Source organism: Notolepis coatsorum, assembly GCF_963971535.1.
Source record: "Notolepis coatsorum genome assembly, chromosome: 3".
In the NCBI taxonomy this organism is placed as follows: Eukaryota; Metazoa; Chordata; class Actinopteri; order Aulopiformes; family Paralepididae; genus Notolepis; species Notolepis coatsorum.
Genome location: NC_140167.1, coordinates 160,820,654 through 160,846,514, shown reverse-complemented (window position 1 = coordinate 160,846,514; position 25,861 = coordinate 160,820,654). Strand labels below are relative to the sequence as shown.

General features: G+C 44.1%; 1 protein-coding gene across 1 annotated transcript in view; it reads left to right on the top strand.

Moving 5' to 3' along the window:
- Positions 1 to 297: 297 nt before the first annotated feature.
- The window catches only part of acvr1c (activin A receptor type 1C), a gene marked incomplete at its 3' end in the record, with an annotated part of 294,391 nt that continues 268,827 nt past the window's right edge, over positions 298 to 25,861 (top strand). Inside the window, exon 1 of the mRNA XM_084310466.1 lies at positions 298 to 482. Within this exon, the coding sequence (XP_084166592.1) occupies positions 407 to 482 (76 nt within the window). The 5' untranslated portion in view covers positions 298 to 406. The remainder of the gene's footprint in view (positions 483 to 25,861) is intronic.

Genomic DNA, 25,861 nt, shown 5'->3' with positions numbered 1-25,861 from the left:
GAGAGAGAGAGAGAGAGAGAGAGAGAGAGAGAGAGAGAGAGAGAGAGAGAGAGAGAGAGAGAGAGAGAGAGAGAGAGAGGAGTTAAAGTGTTAAAGTGACGCTCACACGGTGCGCACACGTTCACGTGTTTATCAGCGCCGGAGCGGTTTTTAATCCTCTCAATTCCAGTCGAGAGGAGGTGGAGCGAGTGTTGCGTCAGCGGCGCGGTGGTCATTTTTAAGTGTTTCTGCAGAGCGATGTGGAGGGAGGCTGCGTGGTGGTTAGTGTAAATGCAGAGCAATGTGGAGGCTGCACGGTTAGTAACGGACTTACGGCGGAAGTGTAAATGTTTTTCTGCGGGAAGGCTGTTGTTGTGTGACTGTGATCGTGTGTCCGGGGAGGCGAGCAGATGCGGCTCCTCCGGCCATGACGCCGTGTCCCGGGAGCCGCGCTCTGGAAGCGGCGCTGATGATCCTCCTGTGTGTCGCTCAGCTCAGCGCAGGTACGTTGCTCTGCCGCTCTGCCGCGCGGTTTCCTGGACTTTGACAGCAGCAACTTTCTAATCGCTTAGTCAGTTATGGGACGTTGTTCCAATCTTTAGGTTATACCCGCGTATAGGCTGCACAATAATTATAATAATAATAATAATAATAATAATAATAATAATAATACACTTTATTTGTATAGCACTTTTCATACAGAATTTGCAGTTAGTGCTTCACAACAGTAAAAAATACAGGCATAAGCAAGCATAAAAAAAGATAGAGGTAGCAAGGTAAGGTAAATCACAGTGTTTCACATTAGGATATCATAGGCCTTTCTGTTTACAGTTTCATTCAGTAATACAAATAATATTGCAAAAAATAGAATAGACAAAAAACTAATTGCGGTTGGATTCAGTTAAAAAATAGGCTAACAATTATCACATATAACGGACATACAACAGGGTATTTAACATACAACAGATCAGTGCATCAGTAAGAAGCACTGACACACTTCATCAGTGTTTCGATTTTGTTATCGCAAGTTTCTTTAAATGTTTTTTTAATTTTCTATCGCATTAGCTTGCATGACTTCAGTGTATTTTCTTCTGGTATATATAGCCATAAACCACCACACTGATAAGCCATGTTTGTACCCTGATCCTGTTGTAATTACACTCTGATCTTGTGGAGAGAAAGATTGCAGCACGTGCTAAATTGACAATCAACAGCTGCCTTCATTTGAATTGTCAGCTGTGTGCCGATGATCATCCTCTCCATATGAGGCGAGTGAGCGAGCGAGTGAATCTCTTGGTACAGCCTTGTTTTCAAATGGGTACAAAAATGTACTTGCTTTGACCATTTGTGTCTCTTAAAAGTCAAGCAGAAGAACAGTCTGTTCAAGTAGGTTATTATTGGAAACAGAAGCTGCTTATTATTACCAATTTGACAGGTTACAGTGAAAGGAAACATTCATATCAATATCAATTCATTATTCTCAGAGATTTTATGTTTTGACAATTCCAAGAAGTGCCTTGTTGTGAGTGACCCTGTGTGTTCATCCAACTAACACTGAGGACACAGACAAACACAAAACACCACGTTGTATGTTCATCAGACAAACTAACAACACAAAACACTACATGAAGTATGTTCATCCAACAAACACTGACAAACAAACACTACATGTTGTTTTCCTGAGGTGACAGCGTCTTGCAGCAAGATGGGTGTCGTCTTCTCGACTTGACAATGGTCTTCAGTGAAGTATATTATAATATATTTACATTATAACGTGTGATCATCATTTAGTGAATTGGAAAGATGTGAGCTCTAGTCTCCCAGTCAGCTGATGTGAACTCTAGTCTCAGTTGATGTGAACACTAGTCTCCCAGTCAACTGATGTGAACACTAGTCTCCCAGTCAACTGATGTGAACACTAGTCTCCCAGTCAACTGATGTGAGCACTAGTCTCAACTGATGTGAACACTAGTCTCCCAGTCAACTGATGTGAACACTAGTCTCCCAGTCAACTGATGTGAGCACTAGTCTCAACTGATGTGAGCACTAGTCTCCCAGTCAACTGATCTGAGCTCTAGTCTCCCAGTCAACCGATGTGAGCACTAGTCTCAACTGATGTGAGCACTAGTCTCAACTGATGTGAGCACTAGTCTCCCAGTCAACTGATGTGAGCACTAGTCTCCCAGTCAACCGATGTGAGCTCTAGTCTCCCAGTCAACTGATGTGAGCACTAGTCTCTCCCAGTCAACTGATCTGAGCTCTAGTCTCCCAGTCAACCGATGTGAGCTCTAGTCTCCCAGTCAACTGATGTGAGCTCTAGTCTCCCAGTCAACTGATGTGAGCTCTAGTCTCCCAGTGTTTTTTTTATTATTGCAAAACAAAAATTATTAAAAGTCAGTACTCAACACACAATGCATAATGAAACTAACAGTCAAGGTGGCTAAAATTACATGCAAGTACAGAAACAAGACAAAAAAAAGTCTATAATAATATTTTACCGTATACAGTGTATATCCAACGAAATTACCAATTATACAAATGCCTTATACAGGATATACCCCTAATACCTATTTTCTAAAACCCTACACACATATGCTCCAGCTCGAACCCCCCCCTCCCGGACCCCTCCTTGGATAGTACCTCCATTATCCCCCCCTCCTAACCAGACACTACCATTATAAGCTAGCTTTTATTCTCTCCACCACTTCTAACCACATTGACATTTTGGATTCGTTGAGACCCAGAATTCTTGCTGTAGATATTTCTTGATAAATCACATCGAGATATGTAAGAGACCAAACTTTCCGGCAAATTTTTTCCGGTTGAAACCAGCGTGATGCGATCAGTTTTTTAGCTACTGTGATACCCGATAAAACCAATCTCTTTAGCTGTGGATTTACTGCAAACTCAAAAACATCATTCAAAAGCAATGCAGAGGGGTGTACTGGTATATTCCAAGATACGAGTTTTGATAATTGATGGGTCACATCTTTCTAGAATGCCTTAACTGGTGGGCAGTCCCAATACATGTGCATAAATGTCCCTTCGTCTCCATTTGTACATTGGGAGCATTTTGAGTCTTGTTTCAGGCCCATTCTGTTAAGTCTTATAGGAGTCAAGTATGTCCTGTGAATATAGTTAAGATTGATTTGTTGATGGTCCGGGTTCCTTGATGTAAGACGGACATTTGCCCATGCTTCTTGCCAATCAAAGTCACTTTCCAGGTCTGGTATATCCCTCCTCCAGACAGTGTCTAGTTGGAGGGTTTCATACGAGGACGTTAGTAATTGATAATAAAAACCTGATACAAAACCTCTCAATGTTTCTCTTTCATAGAAGAATTTGTGGTATCTGTGGTGTTCAACTGGTATGTCTAATGGAACACTGTGAGACCTCAAACATAGGTGTAACTGTATGTAAAAAAGCCATGTGGACTCGGTGAGGTTAAACTTTGTGCATATTTCTCCATAACTACAAAAACCCTGGTTATTAAAAATATCCCCTAATGAGTGTATGCCTTGCTCTTCCCATATAGGGAATCTTATAGGACGTTTTTCCATTAAGAGTGCATTGTTATTGAATATGGGAGTGTGATTATGCCATTTTTGAGGGTTAGGATATTTTTTTTGTGTTTCCCGCCATGTTCGGATTGCATGGGTAATTATGGGGCCAAATTTCCGCTCACAGTGCTTGATTGGAAGTTTAGTGTGTGCTATGTCCTTCAGTCTCTGTGGGGCTACTATGTTTTCTTCCAATTTTCTCCAGGATACCAATGCCTGGGGATCAAACCATATTGTCAATGGTCTTAATGTGTAAGCCTTAAAATATTGGAAAAAATCTGGAACTGCCATGCCACCGTCTGCTTTATTTCTCTGTGCGGTGGATCTTTTTATGCGAGGTGGTTTGTTATTCCAAATAAATTTGTATGTGGAGGAGTGTAATCTTTTCCAGTAGCCCTCTGGAGGGGGTAACGGTAGCATTGAACTGATGAAGTTGATTCTTGGTAGTACATCCATCTTAACTATTGATACCCTTGCCTGTACTGAGTTTTTAAGTTTTGCCCACCTGTCCAGGTCGTCTTTGATTTTGTTCTGTATTTTTGTGTAATTGTGCTTCACCGTTTGTCTTATGGTGGGAAATATTTCCACACCCAAGCATCTAAAATGTTTTACCATGGGTATCTCACCTGGGAGGGTTGTGTCTTTTTTTGCATGGGTGTTAAGTGGAAGGAAAGCCGACTTCGGCCAATTTATTTTAAATCCCGATAAATCACCAATGTTCTCTATCAGCTTGAGTAGATGAGGCAATGTGGTGTTGGGGCTTTGCATGAACAATATTACGTCGTCCGCATATAAACTAATTTTATGTTGTGTGCCCTTGATTACGATTGGTTCTATGGATTGGGATTGTCTTAAATATTGTGCTAAAGGCTCTAATGATAGATCGAATAGTCCGGGACTAAGAGGGCAACCCTGTCTGGCTGAGCGTGATACCGGAAAGATTTTGGAGATGAATGTACCTGTTGTAATCATGGCCGATGGGTCTTTGTATAATACTTTAATCATATCAATGAATCCTTTTCCTAACCCCATCCTTTCTAATACTGCCCATAGAAACGACCATTCCAGCCTGTCAAAGGCTTTCATAGCATCCAGGGACAGCATCGCCTTAGGTATGGTGTCTTCTTTGTCTGCATCTAGTACGTGCAGTATACGTCTTATGTTATCATTGATCAGGCGACCTCTTATGAAGCCAGTTTGGTCCGGATGAACTAAAGACGTTATATGCTTTTGTAATCTGATGGCTAATACCTTAGAGTACAGTTTGACATCGGTTCCGAGGAGGCTTAAGGGTCTGTAACTACCGCACTCGGTGGGGTCTTTGTCTTTTTTGAGAAGGACTGAAATGAGTGCAATATTGTCGTGTTTATGGAAGCTTCCCTCCTTGACTGAGTATAAGATCATATTTAGTAATAAGGGTCCAATTATGTCCCAACAAGAAAGGTACATTTCTGATGGGATACCGTCTCTTCCAGGAGCCTTACCATTTTTCATTTCGGATATGGCCTTCTTGAGTTCCTCTAGTGTGATCGGTGCTTCTAACTGTTTAGCGTCATCTTCCGAGAGTTTAGGGAGAATCATTTGATTAAGATATGTGTCCATTTTGTTTTGATCAAAGGTCGTTTCTGATTTATATAAGTCGGAGTAGAATTCTTTGAATGTATCGTTTATTATTTTGGGGTCTGTTACAAGTACTTGTTGTTTTCTAATGGCAGTTATATCTGCAAATTTTGCATTAATTCTTAATCGCATGGCTAATAGGTGACTAGGTTTAGAACCTTGGGAGTACTGCTGTTGTCTTGTGCTGCGTATTTGCATTTCCGATTGTTGTCAGTTATTATAGTCTCCAAGAGGTTTGACATTTGAGGTTCTATAATCGTGGAGGTAAATTATAAATTGCAGTCGAAAGTGCAGCAGGGGGGCGTTTGAGGAGGTTAAACACATTTAAACAGGGGAGTAAATGTCACTGTTTCATTCTGTCTGATTAGCAGGAGAAACATCACAGGGCAGTAGACACGGTTGCCCAGTGTGACGTTCGGTGGCAAGGTATTTATTTATTTGCCAGGAACACGAACATCTGAGTCTAGTTGGCCCCTGTGTTCAGTGGGAAAAGACGCGTGTGATGATCACTGGAACAGATGGTGTCAGGACCAGCTCACAGTAAAACAACCCGAGGTCCATGAAGTTCTGTGTTTTGTGAGTCGAGATCAAATCCACCTTGATTTAGATTGTAAACGCACAGGTCTGGACTGACTGAGCTAGAATGCCAGATGGTATTGAGAAAACAAACGGCCCTTTCCATAACTTTTGACCTGATCAGAATTCACTTGACCCTAGTTTTTATCCTTCCTGTGGTTGACATGATTATAATTCTACCATCAGTCAACGTGCCTTCCTGGTCTTACCAGCAGGAATGTGGCTCAGGTGCAGACCGCTGTTCTTATTGTCTTTATGTGGCTCGGGTGCAGGTGCTGTCTTTTTTTTTTAAACTCAATTTTTATTTGCCTTTATATTCACACACATACAAATAGTAACAACTTTGATTGTCCATCTTCCACCGTTTGGCTTTTCAGATACAGATTACACAGACATAGTGTACACATCGCCCTTATGCAGGCCTAAACCATATTGAAAAAGAAAAAAAAAGGAATACAAAATTACCGTTCTTGCAGAAAGAAGAATGTATACAATTATTGACTGAGTCATTCTTTGAATAGTAATCGCACCTTCGCTGGCCTGTACAAAATCCAATGACGATATGTACATCTTACTTGAACAGGGATATATAGAAAAGTTTTAAACCCAGTTTTACCTTGCATTTTGTTTTACATACATATATACCCCATCATCCTTGGTTATTAATCTCACATCAGTTGGTTTCCCAGATACTTGGTACTAATACTTAGTGTATGTCCTCCTTAAACCATCCTATCAAATTATAATACTTGCTCTAAAAAATTAAATTCTGACTCAGGTAGATATGCGCGTCATGGGTCCAGGGATCCTCCTTGAACCTCCTTCCTCCCTTATCCTTCTATTTCCTTTAAGCCTCCTTTTTCTCTTCCCCCCCCCCCCCCCCCCCCCCCCCCCCCTAAACAAATTTTTTATTTACATAGACTCCCAAACATACAAATAGCATCCTCCTTGAATTATAATCTCACATCCGTTGGTCTTCCATGTACATAATACAAAGACAAAATGTACAACACTGTTAAACAGACATAAATAATAAAGTAAAAAAACATAAAACTATTGTCATACCCAAAGAAAAAAAAATAGAAAATACTAACTAAAGCAAAAATGTGTGACATGGGTTCAGAGACCCTCCTTGAACCTCTGTCCTCCTTTACCCTTCTCCCTCTTGTGTTGCATTTGTTTCTTCCTCTGTGATGTCGTTTTCGTTCCCCTTATAGTCCTCCCACTTTCCCCATCTTTCCCCAAATTTCTCTTCCTGTAACCTCAGCATGTGTGTTATCCTCTCCATATCCTGTATCTCTTCCACTATTCCTACCCATTGTGCTATTGTCGGTGGGTCTTCCTTGTACCACAGTCTCGTTATTGCTTTTCTGGCCGCTATCAACATTATCTTTATTAAATATTTGTCCCCCCCTTGTATTCCCTCGTGTGTCAGGTCTCCTAAGTAAAACACCAGTCCTGTTTGTGGTAATCCATATCCTAGTATTCTGATCATTGCCTCCCCTATCTCCTCCCAATACCCCTTCAGCTTCTGACATCCCCAGAATATGTGTGTGTGATTTGCCCCCTCCTTCCCACACATCCTCCAGCAAGCTCTTTGTGTTGGTGCATATTTTCCCTTCAGTTCTGGGGTTATAAAGAATCTGATTATGTTTTTCCATCCAAACTCTTTCCATATCCTCGATCCTGTTGTTGAATGTTGTACCTCGCATATGTTCCCCCATTCCTTCCCTTTTATTTCTATCTCTAGCTCTCTCTCCCATTTCTCCCTTATGTAATCGGTCGTGTGTCCCTTGCTGTTCATTATAGCCCGGTATATTGCTGATATTACTCTTCCTTGCCCCCCTTCGTATGCCCATACTATCATCTTTATTATTCCATTCTGTTCTTCGTCTTTGGCCCCCCTTATTTCTTTGTTGTAGTAGTCTCTAACCTGTAGATATCTGAAGTGGTCCCTGTTTTCTAGTCCAAATTTCTCCTTTAATTTTTGTAGTGTCTGCATTTCCCCCTTTTCTATCATTTTGCATATCGCTGTTGCCCCCCCCCCCCCCTCTCCCACCTTCTGAATCCATAGTCTAACCTCCCTGGTTTGAATCTCTTGTCATGTGCTACCCATCTCAGGACCCCTGACTGCTTCTCCAATTTGTGTGTTTTTATTACTCTGTTCCATATGGTCAAGGTGTATTTGGTGATTGGATCTAATAGTCCCTCTTTTTCTTTAAATAGTTCCCTATCTCCCACCAGAGCTTGTACCTTGTATCCCTCCCCTTCTTTTTCAATGTCTTTCCATCTTGCCTCATACTTGTCGTTACACCAGCACGTCACTGCTCTCAGTTGTGCTGCATAGTAATAATCTTGTAGGCTGGGTAGTGGGTACTGCCATCCCTCCCTCTTCCTTTGGTAGTTGTAGTGTTTTATATCTGACCCGTGGTCTTCTCCCCGCCCATATGAACCTCGATATCAGTCTGTCCCACTCCCTGAATTGATTCTGTGGTATTTGTATTGGTAGTGACTGGAATAGGTACAGTAACCTTGATAGTATGTTCATTTTAATGACCTCTATTCTTGAATTGAAGTCCAAGGGCATTACTGTCCATCTCTCTAAGTCTCTCTTGATGTTCTGATTTATCTGTGTATAGTTCGCCTCATATTGTTTCTCCACCCCTCTCGTGATGTTCACCCCTAAGTATTTAATCTTGTCCATGTCCCATCTTATCCCGTACTGTTCCCTAATTTCCGTCGTTGGGGTATAGTTCCATGCTAAGGTCTGTGTCTTTGTCACGTTTAGTTTGTAACCTGAGTAGTGGCCATATTCCTTCAGTAGATCCATCAGTGCCGGGAAGCTCTTGTCTGGTTGCCTCATGTATACTATCACGTCGTCCGCAAATAGGCCTAGTTTATATTCCGTTCCCTTTATCCTTACTCCCTTAATGTCCTCTCCTCGGTCTGTCTGATCAGTTGTGCCAGTGGTTCTATGAAAACGGCGAAGAGCGTCGGTGAGAGACAACATCCCTGTCTGGTAGCCCTCTCTAATCTGATTCTATCTGTCAAGCTGCCATTCACCTTAACCCTCGCTGTCGGTTCTTGATATAGCGCCTTGATCATCTTCATCGCCCTCCCATTCAGTCCGAACCTCATCAATGTTTTATATAAAAATGTCCAGCTCACACTGTCGAATGCTTTTTCTGCATCTAGGCTAATCAGTACCGCGCTACCTCCTTGTTTTTGTATCTCCTCTACTATGTGTAATGTCTTTCTCACGTTATCCTGTGTCTGTCTCCCTTTAATAAATCCAGTTTGATCTTCATCTATAATGTCTGGCATAAACGTCTCAAATCTCTTTGATATTATCGATGTATACATCTTGTAATCCACGTTGAGTATGGACACAGGTCTGAAACTACTACATAATTCTCTATCCTTTCCTTCCTTCGGTATCGTGGTGATTATGGCTTCCTTCCACGAGGGGGGCATTTTTCCCTCTTCCATCGTGTGTCTGAACGCCGCCCCTAACATGGGTGCTAATTCAGTTCTAAATGTCTTGTAGAATTCCGATGGGAATCCGTCGCTCCCCGGAGACTTGTTGTTTTTAGCTCTACTAATTGCCTCTTCCAGTTCTCGTTCCGTAATTATTTTATTTAATTCTTCATTCTGTTCTTTCCCTATCGATGGTAGCTCTAGCTTCTCCACATATGCTTCTATTTCCTCTTCTCCCGCTGCTTTTGGCTGTGTGTATAGTTTCTCATAGTATTCTCTAAATGTCCTCTCTATTTCCGCTGGGTCTCGCAATATTTCATTAGTCTTTGTATCCCTTATTGTGTGTATCATGTTCAACTTCTGTTGCGTCCTAATTCTCCTAGCCAACAGTCTGGTCGCTTTTGGTCCCCCTTCATAGTACGTTTGTTTCATGAACCTCGCTTTCTTTTCTATTTCCGTCAATAATTCCCTATTTATCCTGGCCTTTACTTCTTTGATTTCTCCGAGCGTTCCCTGTTCTTTTGATATCTGGTGTCTCCCCTCTAGATCCTTCAGCTTCCCTATCAGATTGTGATATGTCTCCGTTCTGGCTTTCTTCAGCATTGCTGTCTTCTCCATCAATTTCCCCCTTATCACCACCTTCAGTGTGTCCCATAGAATGTTCGGGTCTACCGTCCCGTTGTCATTTTCCTCCTTATACCTGGCTATCTCCTCCTTGATCTGACTCACCACCCCCTTGTTATTTAGTATTCCTACATTTAGTCTCCAGATCGTGTTCCTCCGTCTCCCTTCTAGATCTACTGTCAGATATATGGCACTGTGATCCGATATGTCCGCTACTCCTATTCTGCTCTCCCGTACCCTGTAACTGTCCCCCGTCGTCATCAAAAAATAGTCTATTCTCGCATATGTCACGTGTGGGTGTGAGTAATGTGTGTATTCCCTGTCCATGGCGTGCATCTCCCTCCAAACATCTGTAATTCCCATTTCCATCATCTGAATATTCATATATCTACTGATGGGTGCTCGTCCTTTTCTAGTACTCGTGGTGTCTAGGTCGTGATTCAGTACTACATTAAAATCTCCAGCGCATATCAATATCCCTTCTAGTTCCATCACTATCATATCAAAAATGGTCTCATATAAATCCCTCTCACTCTCTGGGGGTGCATAAACATTCACTAACGTAACCATTTGGCCCTCCATTTTCCCCTTCACCAGAACAAACCTTCCCTCCTTGTCTCTTACTTCCTTGATCAATTCAAATTTGACTGTTTTTGATTAACGTGATTACTCCTCTCCTCGGGTTCCGTTTAAAGGAACTATAGTATGCATTTTCATATCCAAATCTCTTCAGTTTCTCATGATCCTGTGCTACCAAATGTGTCTCCTGCAGAAAAATCACTTCCATCTCACTTTTTTTACATTTCAACATCACTTTGCTCCTCTTTATCGCATTATTATTTCCATTAACGTTTAACGACATAATTTTTATACCTTTAACCATTGTCATCTTTCTTCTTCTTTCGTCTGTCAGTCCCCCCCATGTCACATTCATTCCCCCCTCCGGTTGGAGCCTCCGCTCTCCTCACCGAATACATATAATGATTAACATAAATAAAAAACATAAACTTTACATAAAGTGCTCCCAAGGCGTTCGGGGGGTCCCTGTGTCCCCCCCTGTCCCCTGCTGGTGGGTGAGGGGTAATTGCTCTCCTAGCGAGAGGCCCCCTCCTGACGGCTTGGGGGTTTGAAACCCTTACCCCCAACTGCTCGTCATATTTGTCCAGCTTTCTTACTGTTTTTTTTTGTGCTGTCGAGCTCCTGGTCAAAAGCGCTCTGTCCTTCATTCTGACCAAAGACCCTCATTTCCTAGGTCCCTCTCAATGTGTCTCATATGTTTCAATGTCCCTCCTTCCTCCCAAACCCATGTGTGGTGTCTCCTGTGTACCCCTTTTTACTTTCTTTTCCTCCCCTCTATTTTCTATGTGATGTCCATTTATCCCCTTAATCACTTCCAACTGTGTTACTCGCAGCGTGTGTCTATGTATTTGTTTCAGTATGTTCTGTGTCTCGTCTATCTTACCTAGTTATATTTCCATTTATTTCCTCCATCAGCATGTGTAATAGGGGTGCACCGATATATCGGTCGGGTATCGGTATCGGCCGATAAGTGCCTTGTTGACTGCTATCGGCCTATCGGCCGATAAGCTCAAATGTGCCGATAGCAGTCGCCGATAAATACCCATCAATTTGTGTAGCGTCAAAAGGCACAAAAAAAAAAGTTCACTCACACACACACAACGCCTGCCGTCCCCCACACACACACACACAATCTACTGCATAAAAGTAACTACTTATGATTAACAAGGCATTCGTTTTGTGGCATTAGCGTTATATAGTTAGTGTTACACGGACAATAACATCAGCATATTATTATTACCCATAGCAGCAAGGCATTACTCCGAGTCCGTTCATTAGCTCGGTTCCATTCCGTTGCTCATTCCGTACCCAACTACACATTCTGCAATCTGTTAATAAAGTTTTCAACCAGACAAATGTATAGAAAGGCTTTGTTTTATTATAACATTTGTTGCAGTAAAATCATTATGTCTCATTTGGTCATGCGTGGAGCGCCGGTCGGCGGGCCGGGCAGCTAACGTAGCTACGTTATTAGCTATTAGATGCAAGACTAACGTTACTGGTGAAAATGTGATTTGTGTTGGAATACTCCTTTGTCAACTTGTTGTACTTTGCTTGCAGGTCTGCAGTCATTATTGCTGCATTAAGAATAGCCCCAACTTTAGCCAAGGTAACGTTATGGCTAAACCTTTAACAATAGTTAACGCTAGCTTTCGGTTAGCTGTTCAATGCTATTAATAACACAACTCCCCGTCAACACCCTCTCTCGGGAAGATGGCATTTAAGAAAGTATCTGCTGTTAAAATGAAGTGTTACACGTTCAATAACAAGCATATTATTTACCCGAAGATAGCAGTAAACAAGGCATTACTCCGTTAGCCCGTTCATAGCTCGGTTCCATTCCGTTGCTCATTCCGTACCCAACTACACATTCTGCAATCTGTTAATAAAGTTTTCAACCAGACAAATGTATAGAAAGGCTTTGTTTTATTATAACATTTGTTGCAGTAAAATCATTATGTCTCATTTGGTCATGCGTGGAGCGCCGGTCGGCGGGCCGGGCAGCTAACGTAGCTACGTGTCGTTAAGTGTGTTCTGCTCTCGCATTCGCAAACAGAACAATGGCGGCATGCCCGGAAGTAGAAAAATTTATAAACGCTTGCCGATTGGTGGTAAGGACAACAGGAGTGGCGTAGCGGTGTGGCGTAATTGGCCGAATCGACTGTCAATCAAAATGGGTCCATTGCATTGGTTGAAAGCTCTGGTTGAGAGAATAGTATCCCGCTGCAGGCCGCAAGAATGGTTCCATTGCATTGGTTGAAAGCTCTGGTTGAGAAAATAGTATCCCTCTGCAGGCCGCAAGACGATACTGGGAGAGAGATAGTGATACCATAAACATATTTCTTGATGTTTCCTTTTTTTAAGTAAGTAAAGAGGCCTACAAATACAAACATACACATACAAATATACAGTAGTTTCATTAAAATTTTTTTTTTTTTTTTTTTTTTTTTTTTTTTTTACAAATACTTATATACAAATATCGGTATCGGCCGATAGTGTTAGTTGAACAATCGGTATCGGTATCGGCGGCCAATTTTCATATCGGTGCATCCCTAATGTGTATTATGTGTCCATGTCATTTCTATATCCTGCCTCTACCTGGGAATGTGTGTTTATGCATATGTTATTTCAGTTTCTATATTTTGTCTCTATTTGGATAGTTTTTTTCAATCTCTTGTGCGTGTACTCATCCGTTCGCCTCCTCCCGCCTCCTCTCCCCTCCTTCTCCGTCTCTGGCCTCCTCGTCCGTCTCCGCCCTCGGTCTGTCACGTTTCACCTCTGCCTTCTCCTCTCTCCTCCCTCCTCTCCCTGGTTTCGGTCTCCTACTCTGGTCCATCTGCGTGCCCCCTCCAATCTCTGCTGCAGGCTCCGCGTCTGGTCCTCCTGTCTCCTTCCTTCTCCGTCCTCCGCCATCTGCATCCCCCGTCGTCTCATCTCCTGCGCCGCCTCCCGTGCCGTCGCGTACGTCACCGTCCCTTCCTCCCAGTGAATCCTTAGCGAGGTCATGGGTGATTGGAATCTCATTCCGTTTTCTTTCAGAATTCACTTCAGTCCCGCGTAGGACCTGCGTGTTATTGCTACCTCTGTCGAGTAATTGTGATCAAACGATAGTCTTTTTTCCTTCGATTTCTATTTTCTTGGTCCACGCGGTTCTGAGTATCAATTCCTTAATCTCAAATCTCAGAAAGTTAATAATCACCGCTCTCGGAGGTCTGTCCGGTTTCGGTCTCGGAGCCAACGCCCTGTGGGCCCTCTGAATCTCCATTTTTTCCAGTCCCGTCTCCTTCAATTGCTCTTTGATAAGCTTTTCTACATATTGGGTCACCGATTCCCCTTCGACTCCTTCTTTCAATCCCCATATTCTGATGTTATTTCTCCGTGACCTCCCCTCCATGTCCGATATCTTTGTCTCCATCTGTTCTTGTTTCTGAATCGCACATGTTAATACCTCGTGTATCTCTGTGTTCCATTCCTCCGCTTGCGCCGTTCTAGTCTGTAACTCGGTCACGTTTCTGTCCTGTTCCGCCATCTTCTCATCCACCCTTTTGAGTTCTGTATTCATTTCACCTCTGAAGTCCTCCTGTTCCTTCCTCAATTCCTCCCGTAGCTTCCCAATATCATTCCTTATCGTGTCCGTGTTCAGTTTTATCGCCGCTGTTATGTTCTCCAATATCCCGGCCTGCATGACCACGGCCCATCCTGGCATTCCCGTGTCTGCCTCAGCGGGACCTCCCCCTTCTTCCGCCTGTCTCTTCTCGGCTTCGCTTCGGGGACTCTGTTTCTTCAAATTCTCCTCTTCTCGTGTGTTCTCCATTTCTCTTTCCTTCACAATCGTTGTCTCTTCCTTACTTCTCGTGTGCATTTTCATTTTTAATCACTTTTCGGGTCCTTTTTTATCCGTTTTTTCGCTCATTTGACCAGGAGCTCTATCGCACGTGTGTTACCCGTCTGCTCTCATACCGGAAGTCCGCAGGCGCTGTCTTTATGTGGTTCAGGTGCAGGTGCTGTTCTTATTGTCTTTATGTGGTTCAGGTGCAGGTGCTGTTCTTATTGTCTTTATGTGGCTCGGGTGCAGGTGCTGTCTTTATGTGGTGCAGGTGCAGGTGCTGTCTTTATGTGGCTCAGGTGCAGGTGCTGTCTTTATGTGGCTCAGGTACAGGTGCTGTCTTTATGTGGCTCAAGTGCAGGTGCTGTCTTTATGTGGCTCAGGTACAGGTGCTGTCTTTATGTGGCTCAGGTGCAGGTGCTGTCTTTATGTGTCTCAGGTACAGGTGCTGTCTTTGTGTCTCAGGTGCAGGTGCTGTCTTTATGTGGCTCAGGTACAGGTGCTGTCTTTATTTGGCTCAGGTGCAGGTGCTGTTTATGTACATATACCTGTTATTATTATTACTTGTATTATTGCATTGTATTATTGCACATTGTATTATTCTCATTCCTGTCTTATTACTTGTGTTGCACATCGATGCAGGCATGACCCCCCCCCGCATTTCACTGTATGCTTGTATGCCGTGACAAATGAAACTCTTGACTTGACTTGTCTTTATGTGGCTCAGGTACAGGTGCTGTCTTTATGTATCTCAGGTGCTGTCTTTATGTGGCTCAGGTGCTATCTTTATGTGTCTCGGGTGCAGGTGCTGTCTTTATGTGTCTCGGGTGCAGGTGCTGTCTTTATGTGTCTCAGGTGCAGGTGCTGTCTTTATGTGGTGCAGGTGCTGTCTTTATGATGCTCAGGTGCATGTGCTGTCTTTATGTGTCTCAGGCAGGGAGCGAAATTAAAGCCCGCCAAGCGCCATTTGCGGGCAGATTTTACATTTGGCGGGTGGGACTGAGTGGTCTGTCCGCCATGTGGCGGGCAACGAAATAGTCATGTGAAAACCGATCGAATAACATGATCGATGATCCAATTCTTAGCGGAGTTCTCACTCGCTGTCTCAAGCACACAGACATGCAACGCGCTGCTCCTCCCTCCTCCAGCCCCTCCCAACCCCATGTAAACAGAGAGGCTAGAGTCGGGCCGGGCAGTCTGCTGACTGCTCTAACGTTAGCTACCGTTACAAAATGACCCAGTCAACTATTCACTTTTAGTTTAATACTGAGGCATTGTCCGTTATCTAGCCGGCTAGCTACTGATAGCAACAAATGCTCCAGCAAGTCTAGTAGTGCATAATACCTCCGTTGGATAGGTAGCTACCTAGTACACGTTAGCTCCAGTAGGGTCCAGCTGCAGCGCCGGAGAATCCTTGCTGGAGCTGGAGGCTACTCGAGTATACACAAACACACAGACAGTGGAGCTGTTTGCAGATAGCGAGCATTTTGACTTGTTGCGTGGTGGCGATAACGTTAGCTACCGTTACAAAATGACCCAGTCAACTATTCACTTAGTTTAATACATGAGGCATTGTGTAACGTTATCCAGCCGGCTAGCTACGGATAGCTCCAGACATCAACAAATGCAATAGTCCAGTGCATAATACCTCCGTTGGCTAGGTAGCTCACTAGTCACTACGAAATGTCGCAGTAAACTAAATAGTTCACTGAGGCGTTGTCCCAACGCCATCCAGCAGTAGCTACAGAAAGCTCCTGACATCAATGTCCTACAACAACAACATGCGTATTCGAGTCCCTGGCTTACATCGCTGCTGAATAGGGTCCAGCTGTAGCTCAGGAGAATCCTTTTGCATGCTGAATGTAGCGTTTAGGGACCAGCTGCAGCGCCGGAGAATCCTTGCTGGAGCTGGAGGCCACTCGAGTATACACGCAGACAGTGGAGCTGTTTGCAGACAGCGAGGTGGCTATGTCTCGCAGATAACACAATCACAAGTATGATTATATAATATATATATTTTATTAAAAAAAAATTATATAAAATAATAATAATTTTTTTTATCAAAAAAAAGTTGGCAGGTAAGAAATATGCTTGGCAGGTAGATTCTTCCCATCTACCCGCCACTGGCCGGTGAGTCAAAAAGTTAATTTCGCTCCCTGGTCTCAGGTGCAGGTGCTGTCTTTATGTGTCTCAGGTGCAGGTGCTGTCTTTATGTGTCTCAGGTGCAGGTGCTGTCTTTATGTGGTGCAGGTGCAGGTGCTGTATTTATGTGTCTCAGGTGCAGGTGCTGTCTTTATGTGTCTCAGGTGCAGGTGCTGTCTTTATGTGTCTCAGGTGCAGGTGCTGTCTTTGTGTCTCAGGTAGAGCTGCCGCGGTATTGATGTTTTCCTTACCGCACGGATTTGCAAAATATTTCCTACCGCCGCGGTTATTACCGCACGCACACAAAAAAAGAAAAAAAAAAAAGTTTGAGGATGACTTTGCAGCATGAATATTGTTTGGGATTCGGCAAGCACGCATTAGTTATTGAAAGTGAAACACGGATTCCAAGTTTCCCCTCTGGTCGTGCGCCGTTCACTCGGTGTCGCGGGCAGGGGTGGTTACCCCCCCGACCCTTCCTTATTATTATTACTATAAAGTTACTACTTTATAATAAAGGCATTCGTTTTGTGGCATTACCATTATATAGTTATACGTTCAATAACATCAGCGTATTTACTGGACCATCTCAGTTCCTTTCTTTGCTCAGAGCGTGCTGAGTTGTCCCATTCTGCGGTCTGTTAATAAAGTTTTCAATCAGACAAGTGTATAGAACGAAGGGCTTTTATTATAACATTCGTTGCAGACAGTAAAATCATTATGTCTCGTTTAGTACTCCTGAGGAGCGATGGTAGTCCACTCCGGCGGGGAGTTAAAGCTAACGTTATTAGCCGTATTGTGATGAGCTCTGATCAATGGCTGACATTCAGGATGTAAAAAACTGCAGGACGCTCCCAACGTGTGACGCGTCTCTCTTCTGACCAATCAGTGGTCTGCAATGTTTCACGTGACTTTTCTGGTACCCAATAGGGTCGCTTGGAACCTCGATAGAGAAGTAGGGTATATCTGCAGAGCCGCAAGCCCAACGAGAGGACTCAGAGGAGGGTACTTCATTATTATTATTATTATAAAAAACAGCGGTGATGCGGTATTCAGCCTACTCTGCGGTGGCCGTGATGTAACAGCGATACCGCGGTAATGCGGTAATCGCGGCAGCTCTAGTCTCAGGTGCAGGTGCTGTCTTTATGTGTCTCAGGTGCAGGTGCTGTCTTTATGTGGCTCAGGTGCAGGTGCTGTCTTTATGTGGCTCAGGTACAGGTGCTGTCTTTATGTGGCTCAGTTACAGGTGCTGTCTTTATGTGGCTCAGGTGCAGGTGCTGTTTATGTACATATACCTGTTATTATTATTACTTGTATTATTGCATTGTATTATTGCACATTGTATTATTCTCATTCCTGTCTTATTACTTGTGTTGCACATCGATGCGGGCATGACACCCCGCATTTCACTGTATGCTTGTATGCCGTGACAAATGAAACTCTTGACTTGACTTGTCTTTATGTGGCTCAGGTACAGGTGCTGTCTTTATGTGTCTCGGGTGCAGGTGTTGTCTTTATGTATCTCAGGTGCTGTCTTTATGTGGTGCAGGTGCTGTCTTTATGTGGTGCAGGTGTTGTCTTTATGTGGTGCAGGTGCTGTCTTTATGTGGCTCAGGTGCCGTCTTTATGTGTCTCGGGTGCAGGTGCTGTCTTTATGTGTCTCAGGTGCAGGTGCTGTCTTTATGTGTCTCGGGTGCAGGTGCTGTCTTTATGTGGCTCAGGTGCAGGTGCTGTCTTTATGTGGCTCAGGTGCAGGTGCTGTCTTTATGTGGCTCAGGTGCTGTCTTTATGTGGCTCAGGTGCAGGTGCTGTCTTTATGTGGCTCAGGTGCTGTCTTTATGTGGCTCAGGTGCAGGTGCTGTCTTTATGTGGCTCAGGTGCTGTCTTTATGTGTCTCAGGTGCAGGTGCTGTCTTTATGTGGCTCAGGTGCAGGTGCTGTCTTTATGTGGCTCAGGTGCTGTCTTCATGTGGCTCAGGTGCAGGTGCTGTCTTTATGTGGCTCAGGTGCAGGGGCTGTCTTTATGTGGCTCAGGTGCAGGTAGAGCTGCCGCGGTATCGGTATTACCGCGGTATCACTGTTACATCATGCCCACCGCAGCGTTGAGCTGAATACCGGCATCACCGCTGTTTTTTATTATATTATTATTATTATTACGCTCTCGTTGGGCTTGCGGCTCTGCAGATATACCCTACTTCTCTGTCGAGATTCCAAGCGACCCTATTGGGTACCAGAAAAGTCACATGAAACACTGCAGACCACAGATTGGTCAGAAGAGATACGCGAAGTGCTTTTACTTCCTGAATCTCAGCCATGAGCCATTGATCAAAGCTCAGTCACAACACGGCTAATAGTACGTTAGCTCCCACCGGAGACCGGAGTGGATTGCCGTCGCTCCTCAGGGAACGAGGCATAATGATTTTACTGCAACGAAATGTTATAATAAAAGCCCTTCGTTCTATACACTTGTCTGATTGAAAACTTTATTAACAGACCGCAGAATGGGTACAACTCGGCACGCTCTGAGCAAAGAAAGGAACTTAGATATTAATTTAGTAACGCTTGCCTTGCTATGGTCCGGTAAATACGAACGTGTAACTATACTAACGTTAATGCCACAAATCGAATGCCTTTGTAATCATAAGTAGTAACGTTATAATAATAAGAAGAAGAAAGGGTCGGGGGGGTAACCGGCGGGCGCGCCGCTACCACTCCTGCCCGCGACACCTAGTGAACGGCGCACGACCAGAGGGGAGACTTCGAATCCGTGTTTCACTTTTAATAACGAATGCGTGCTTGCCGAATCCCAAACAATATTCATGCTGCAAAGTCATCCTCTAAAGATAGACATTTAGACTAGAGGCAGGCTATATGCTATAAAGAGTAGACTACTACTAAAAAAAAAATGCATTCAAACTTTATTTTTTTATTTTTTGTGTGCGTGCGGTAAAAACCGCGGCGGTAGGAAATATTTTGCAAATTTGTGCGGTAAGGAAATAATCAATACCGCGGCAGCTATAGGTGCAGGTGCTGTCTTTATGTGGCTCAGGTGCAGGTGCTGTCTTTATGTGGCTCAGGTGCAGGTGCTGTCTTTATGTGGCTCAGGTGCAGGTGCTGTCTTTATGTGGCTCAGGTGCAGGTGCTGTCTTTATGTGGCTCAGATGCTGTCTTTATGTGGCTCAGGTGCAGGTGCTGTCTTTATGTGGCTCAGGTGCAGGGGCTGTCTTTATGTGGCTCAGGTGCATGTGCTGTCTTTATGTGGCTCAGGTGCAGGTGCTGTCTTTATGTGGCTCAGGTCCAGGTGCTGTCTTTATGTGGCTCAGGTGCAGGTGCTGTCTTTATGTGGCTCGGGTGCAGGTGCTGTCTTTATGTGGCTCAGGTGCTGTCTTTATGTGGCTCAGGTGCTGTCTTTATGTGTCTCAGGTGCTGTCTTTATGTGGTTCAGGTGCAGGTGCTGTCTTTATGTGGCTCCGGTGCAGGTGCTGTCTTTATGTGGCTCAGGTGCTGTCTTTATGTGGCTCAGGTGCAGGTGCTGTCTTTATGTGGCTTAGGTGCAGGTGCTGTCTTTATGTGGCTCTGCTGTCTTTATGTGGCTCAGGTGCTGTCTTTATGTGGCTCAGGTGCTGTCTTTATGTGGTTCAGGTGCTGTCTTTATGTGGCTCAGGTGCTGTCTTTATGTGGCTCAGGTGCTGTCTTTATGTGGCTCAGGTGCAGGTGCTGTCTTTATGTGGCTCTGCTGTCTTTATGTGGCTCAGGTGCAGGTGCTGTCTTTATGTGGCTCGGGTGCAGGTGCTGTCTTTGTGTCTCAGGTGCAGGGGCTGTCTTTATGTGTCTCAGGTGCTGTCTTTATGATGCTCAGGTGCAGGTGCTGTCTTTATGTGGCTCAGGTGCAGGTGCTGTATTTATGTGGCTCAGGTACAGGTGCTGTCTTTGTGTCTCAGGTGCAGGTGCTGTCTTTATGTGGTTCAAGTTTCAAGTTTCAAGTTTCTTTAATAGTTGTCATACAGAAGTACAGAATACTTTCATACAAAATGCTTCTTACTGTTACGCTCCAGAGACTGTGCTAGACAAGATAGTATCAAACAACATAGTATAGCATGTAATTTAGAAGAAGAAAATGAGGTCACAGTGTTCGGTATAGACATATGTACAATGTTCTGAGTTACCATATAATATACAATACTATGCAGTGTACTAATGTACAGTACTATATAGTGCAAAGCAGAAATGGGATGAGGTACAATTTAGGTACAATTTACAGTAAGGTGTACGAGTTGTAGTGCAATCCTTCATCAATAAATATAAAGTGTGGGGAGTGGGTGCTACAGTGTGTTTGTTTAAAGTGGGTGTGTGCTATAAAGTGTGTGGAGTGGGTGCTACAGTGTGTTTGTTTAAAGTGAGTGTGTGCGTGTGGATGTGTGTGCTATGTGCGTTTGGTGGTTGTTGTTGTGTAGTGTTCATTGTTCGTTTAGCAGCCTGATGGCCTGGGGATAGAAGCTTCTTCTGAGTCTTTCTGTGCTCGCCTTGAGACTCCGGTATCGCTTGCCTGACCGCAGCAGTTCAAAGAGGCAGTTGTTCGGGTGACTGGAGTCTTTAATGATTCTCTTAGCCTTGCCCTTGCAACGCTTGTTGTAAATGTTCTGGAGGGTGGGGAGCCCCCCTCCAATTGTGCGTTCGGCTGAACGTGTCACTCTTTGTAGTCTGCTTCGGTCTTGTGCAGTGCTATTCCCAAACCAGGAGGTGATGTTGCCAGTCAAGATGCTCTCTATTGTACATGAGTAGAAGTTCTTAAGGATCTTCTGACTGACTTGGAACTTCCTTAGGCGCCTGAGGAAGTAGAGGCGTTGTCGTGCCTTCTTCACAACACTGTCAATGTGTGTGGTCCATGTCAAGTCCTCGGATATGTAGGCTCCGAGGTACTTAAAGCTGTTGACTCTCTCAACCGGTGCCCCGTCGATGCTGAGGGGGCTGTAGTCCTTGACCCCCGACCTCCTGAAGTCCACAATCATCTCCTTTGTTTTGCTGACGTTCAGGGAGAGGCTGTTTTCCTGGCACCATCCCGCCAGGACCTTGACCTCTTCCAGCTAGGCCCTCTCGTCGTTGGCAGAGATCAGGCCCACCACCACTGTGTCGTCAGCAAATTTGATGATTGTATTGCTACTCCGCTGAGCCACACAGTCGTGTGTGTACAGGGAGTAGAGGAGGGGACTCAGAACACAGCCCTGGGGGGCCCCTATGTTGAGGGTGATGGATGAGGAGGTGCAGTTGCCTGCTCTCACCACCTGGGGTCTGCCAGTCAGGAAGTCCAAGACCCACTGGCAGAGGTCATAGTTCAAGCCCAGGTCCCTGAGCTTGGCTATGAGTATGGAGGGGACTATGGTATTGAATGCCGAGCTGTAGTCGATGAATAGCATTCTCACATAGTTCCCCTGCCTCTTGTCCAGGTGTGATGCTGCTGTGTGCAGCACATGGGCTATGGCGTCCTCCGTGGACCTGTTGGGGCGGTATGCAAATTGCAGGGGGTCCATGTTGATGGGGAGGGAGGAGCAGATGTAGCCCTTTACTAGCTTCTCAAAGCACTTCATGGCTATGGAGGTGAGAGCTACAGGGCGGTAGTCGTTGAGGCAAGCAGGCTTGGATTTTTTGGGTACAGGGATAATAGTGGACTTCTTCAGGCAGGTGGGGATGACAGCCTGTTCTAAGGACAGGTTAAATATGTCAGTGAATACTGGGGCCAGTTGGTCGGCACAGACTTTTAGGACGCGGCCGGGGATGCCGTCCGGACCTGCTGCCTTCCTGATATTCACTTTTTTAAAGGTCCGCCTCACCTCATGCTCTGTTACCCTGAACACTGCGTCTCCATCAGCAGCCGACCCCCCCCCCCCCATTGCCGTGGCTTGTGGGCTGGTGTTGTTATTACCAGCATCAAACCTCGCATAGAAGGTATTGAGGTCATTTGCTAAGGAGATGTCACTGTTCAGTTTGAGGGAGGCGCCTTTGTAGTCTGTCATCGTTTTGAGCCCCTGCCACATAGCTCTAGAGTCAGCTTGTTCAAACTGGAGTTCAATTTTATCCCTGTAGCGCCGTTTGGCCTCTGTCACTGTCCTCCTTACGTTGTATCGCGCCACCTTGTGGTCATTCATGTTGCCTGCCACTAGGCCGTCGTTGTATGCTTTCGTGCGCTCTCTCAGAGCTTCACGGACGGATTTGTCTACCCAGGGTTTTTGATTTGGGTAAACTCTCATTTTGGTAGTGGGGATTGTCCACCACTGAGGATAAACGGGGCTACCGTGGACAGGGTGAGCAGCTTCAAGTACCTGGGGGTCCACTTCTCAGAGGACCTGACATGGACAACACACATAGACTCAGTCATAAAAAAGGCGAAGCAGCGCCTCTACCACCTGAGACAGTTAAGGAAGTTCAGAGTATCTGGGAAGATACTCCAGTCCTTCTACTCCGGAGCTGTAGAGAGCATCTTGACTGGAAACATCACTGCCTGGTATGGCAACAGCACGTCACAGGACAAGAAGGCCCTACAGAGAGTGGTGCGCTCAGCCGAGCGTACCACGGGTATTGCACTACCAACCCTGCAGGTCCTATACAACAAGATGTGCAAATCCAGAGCCTGCAGGATAATGAAAGACCCTCACCACCCCAACAACAGCCTGTTCATGCTGCTGCGGTCAGGCAAACGCCTGCGAGCACCAGTAACGAGGACAGAGAGACTTAGGCTCAGCTTCTTCCCCCAGGCCATCAGAGCCTTGAACACTGAACTCTCCACGCACAAGCACACATGAGCACACACACAACACACACACCGTACACGCTCACACACACATGAGCACACACACACTCATGCTGCACACGCTCACACTATGGACACTTTACAGAAGGAAAGGTCACTTTAAGAATAGTATAGCTTGAGATTGTATAATATAGCATTGTATAGCAGTGTACATAAAGACCCAGTGCCTCATCCGTAGCTAACAGTGTACTGCACTACCACAGGACCTATAGCATGTCCTACCATGCTCTGTAAATAACTCATGTACAGATACCGATATGCCTACTTTGTTTACTTGTTTATTGCACTATGTCGCTCTATTGGTTGGACTCTATTATTATTATTATTATTATTATCATTATTATTATTATTATTACTTGTATTATGCACATCTTTGCGGGCGAGACCCCCCCGCATTTCACTGTATACCTGTATGCCGTGACAAATAAAACTCTTGTATCTTGTAATGAATGAACAGTATATAGGCTTATATTATTCTAATTACTTGTTTCATTAGGATTTAGTAGATACTATATATCTATCTATCTATATAGACTGCATGGTGGACTGTACTACGGTCTACGGGGCAGGCAGTGCAGTATATTTGCTGCTCTCCTAATAAAACAAGTCATTAGAATTTATAAGCCTATACTGCGTTCATTCATTACGCGCGTAGGCTATACACTGCAGGGGTTCTCAACCTTTCTGCTGCCAAGGCACCCCTGTGTTCAATAAAATATTCCAGGGCACCCCTACATACGATAAAGACTTTTCCGGTCCTGTCTTTTTTGCTACAATGATGACAAAAGTGCTTGCTTTCAAAATAATGTTTATTTAAGAAACCGGGAAACACATTTGTGTGTATATGCAGGCTATATAATGCATTATTAACACTTAGAGCGCCACGCTGTGTTTTCCTTTTTACCCCCTTGAATGCCACGGTCCACTCCCAATGTTAACGTTAATATCGCCTAATCTATGTTTTAAATTATGTGTCTAATCTGCCCGTCGCTTATCAAAGAATCATTTTCCAGTCAGTGTTGTCAAGGCAGATTGGTTTTTTATCGCTTCATTTCCGTTTGAGAGCATTTTGAAAAGCACCCGTTTTCAGGTGAAAAACAACCTATTCTATGATAATCGCCTTTTACTGGAATATTCCAGAACGTTGATATTTGTCGGCCTATTTATGAATCGTTTTCAAATAAACGCTAGATGATCAATAGTATACGTGCACATTCGAGCCGCGCGCTGATAATAGCTGCTTTCATTTCCTCATGGATTTTACAGTGAAACAGCTAGAGCACATATCACAAAAAAGCTTATTATCTCCTCGAAAACGAGTCTGATTATCCTAACACTGATAACATAGATTCCTTACCTGACATCAGATGGTATCCAAATGGTATATTCCAATTCCTGATCACCATTCGAAAAAATCGCTAAGTATATTGATCCAACATGTGTACAGTATAACCCATGCTCGCCGCGCTTCAGAGGATCCAGAATGAACTCTGGTAACTCCGGCTGCATCAGTGGACTGGAAAATGTGGACTGGAATATTTTTTTTCCCCCATCCATTTTCATTGAGTCCATTCCAAAAGGGTGATTTACCATCTGGGAGACGATAGGGGGCGCTTTTTTCACATCTGATCGCCGGCGGCCCCTGGATTTCCAACGGTAGGCTCGCGTGATGCAATATGATTTCAGATCGCTAAAAAAAAAAAATTATAATAATTCCGAGAAAAGCCGTGACGTGGCTTTCAAAGTCACTATCGTAATCCCGAGATTAGCCATGAGTGGCATACAAAGTGTTAACAGGTGTTTCAGGTCTACTGTTGACATTACACTGCTTGTAGTAGTAAATCAAAGAGCATATTTCTTTAACTAAAGTGCTATATGTTGCAGCTGCACACTTTTCCATAAAAATAGCATATTTGGATATGTGTGACCATTTATCAAACTGAAAATCATGTATTTTTTTTTAAATACAGAAAAGGATCACTAAAGTGCTATCTGTTGCAGCTGCACTGTTCTCCATAAAAATTGCATATTTGGATAAGTTTGACCATTTCTCAAAAACAGAAAATCATGTATTTTTTTTTAAATACAGAAAAGGATCACCAAGTTACCATTTCTCAAAAAATTTAATAAAATAAATACAGAAAATAAGCACTCGTTCACTCAGTGGAAATTTCTAGCTCAATGCGAGGTCTGCTGCTGCTGGCTAATAATACGGTCAATACGTGGGGAGATCTTTGACAAGGCAACACGCATGTCATCCTCAAGGCTCAACTTGGCCCTATATTTTGTTTTCAGAGCTGTCATGGATGAAAAGCCAGCTTCACACAGATATGTGGTGCTGAATGGTATCAACACCTTAACTGCTGCATCATGAGATACTTGGTACTCAGCACCACACTCTGAAACTAGCTCTCCAGGTGGTATCAGATGAGATTTCAATGAGTTCTTCCAAGAGTTTGGATGGAGATGTGTCGGGAAGCTTTGTCTCAATGTTGTCTGTAAAGGTTTTTTCTATCCAGAGTAACTTGGTGATCCTTTTCTGTGTTTTATTAAATAATGATTTTCAGATTTTGAGAAATGGTCAAACTTATCCAAATATGGTATTTTCATGGAAAACAGTGCAGCTGCAACAGATAGCACTTTAGTGATAATTTTCTGTAATCCAAAAAAATATATA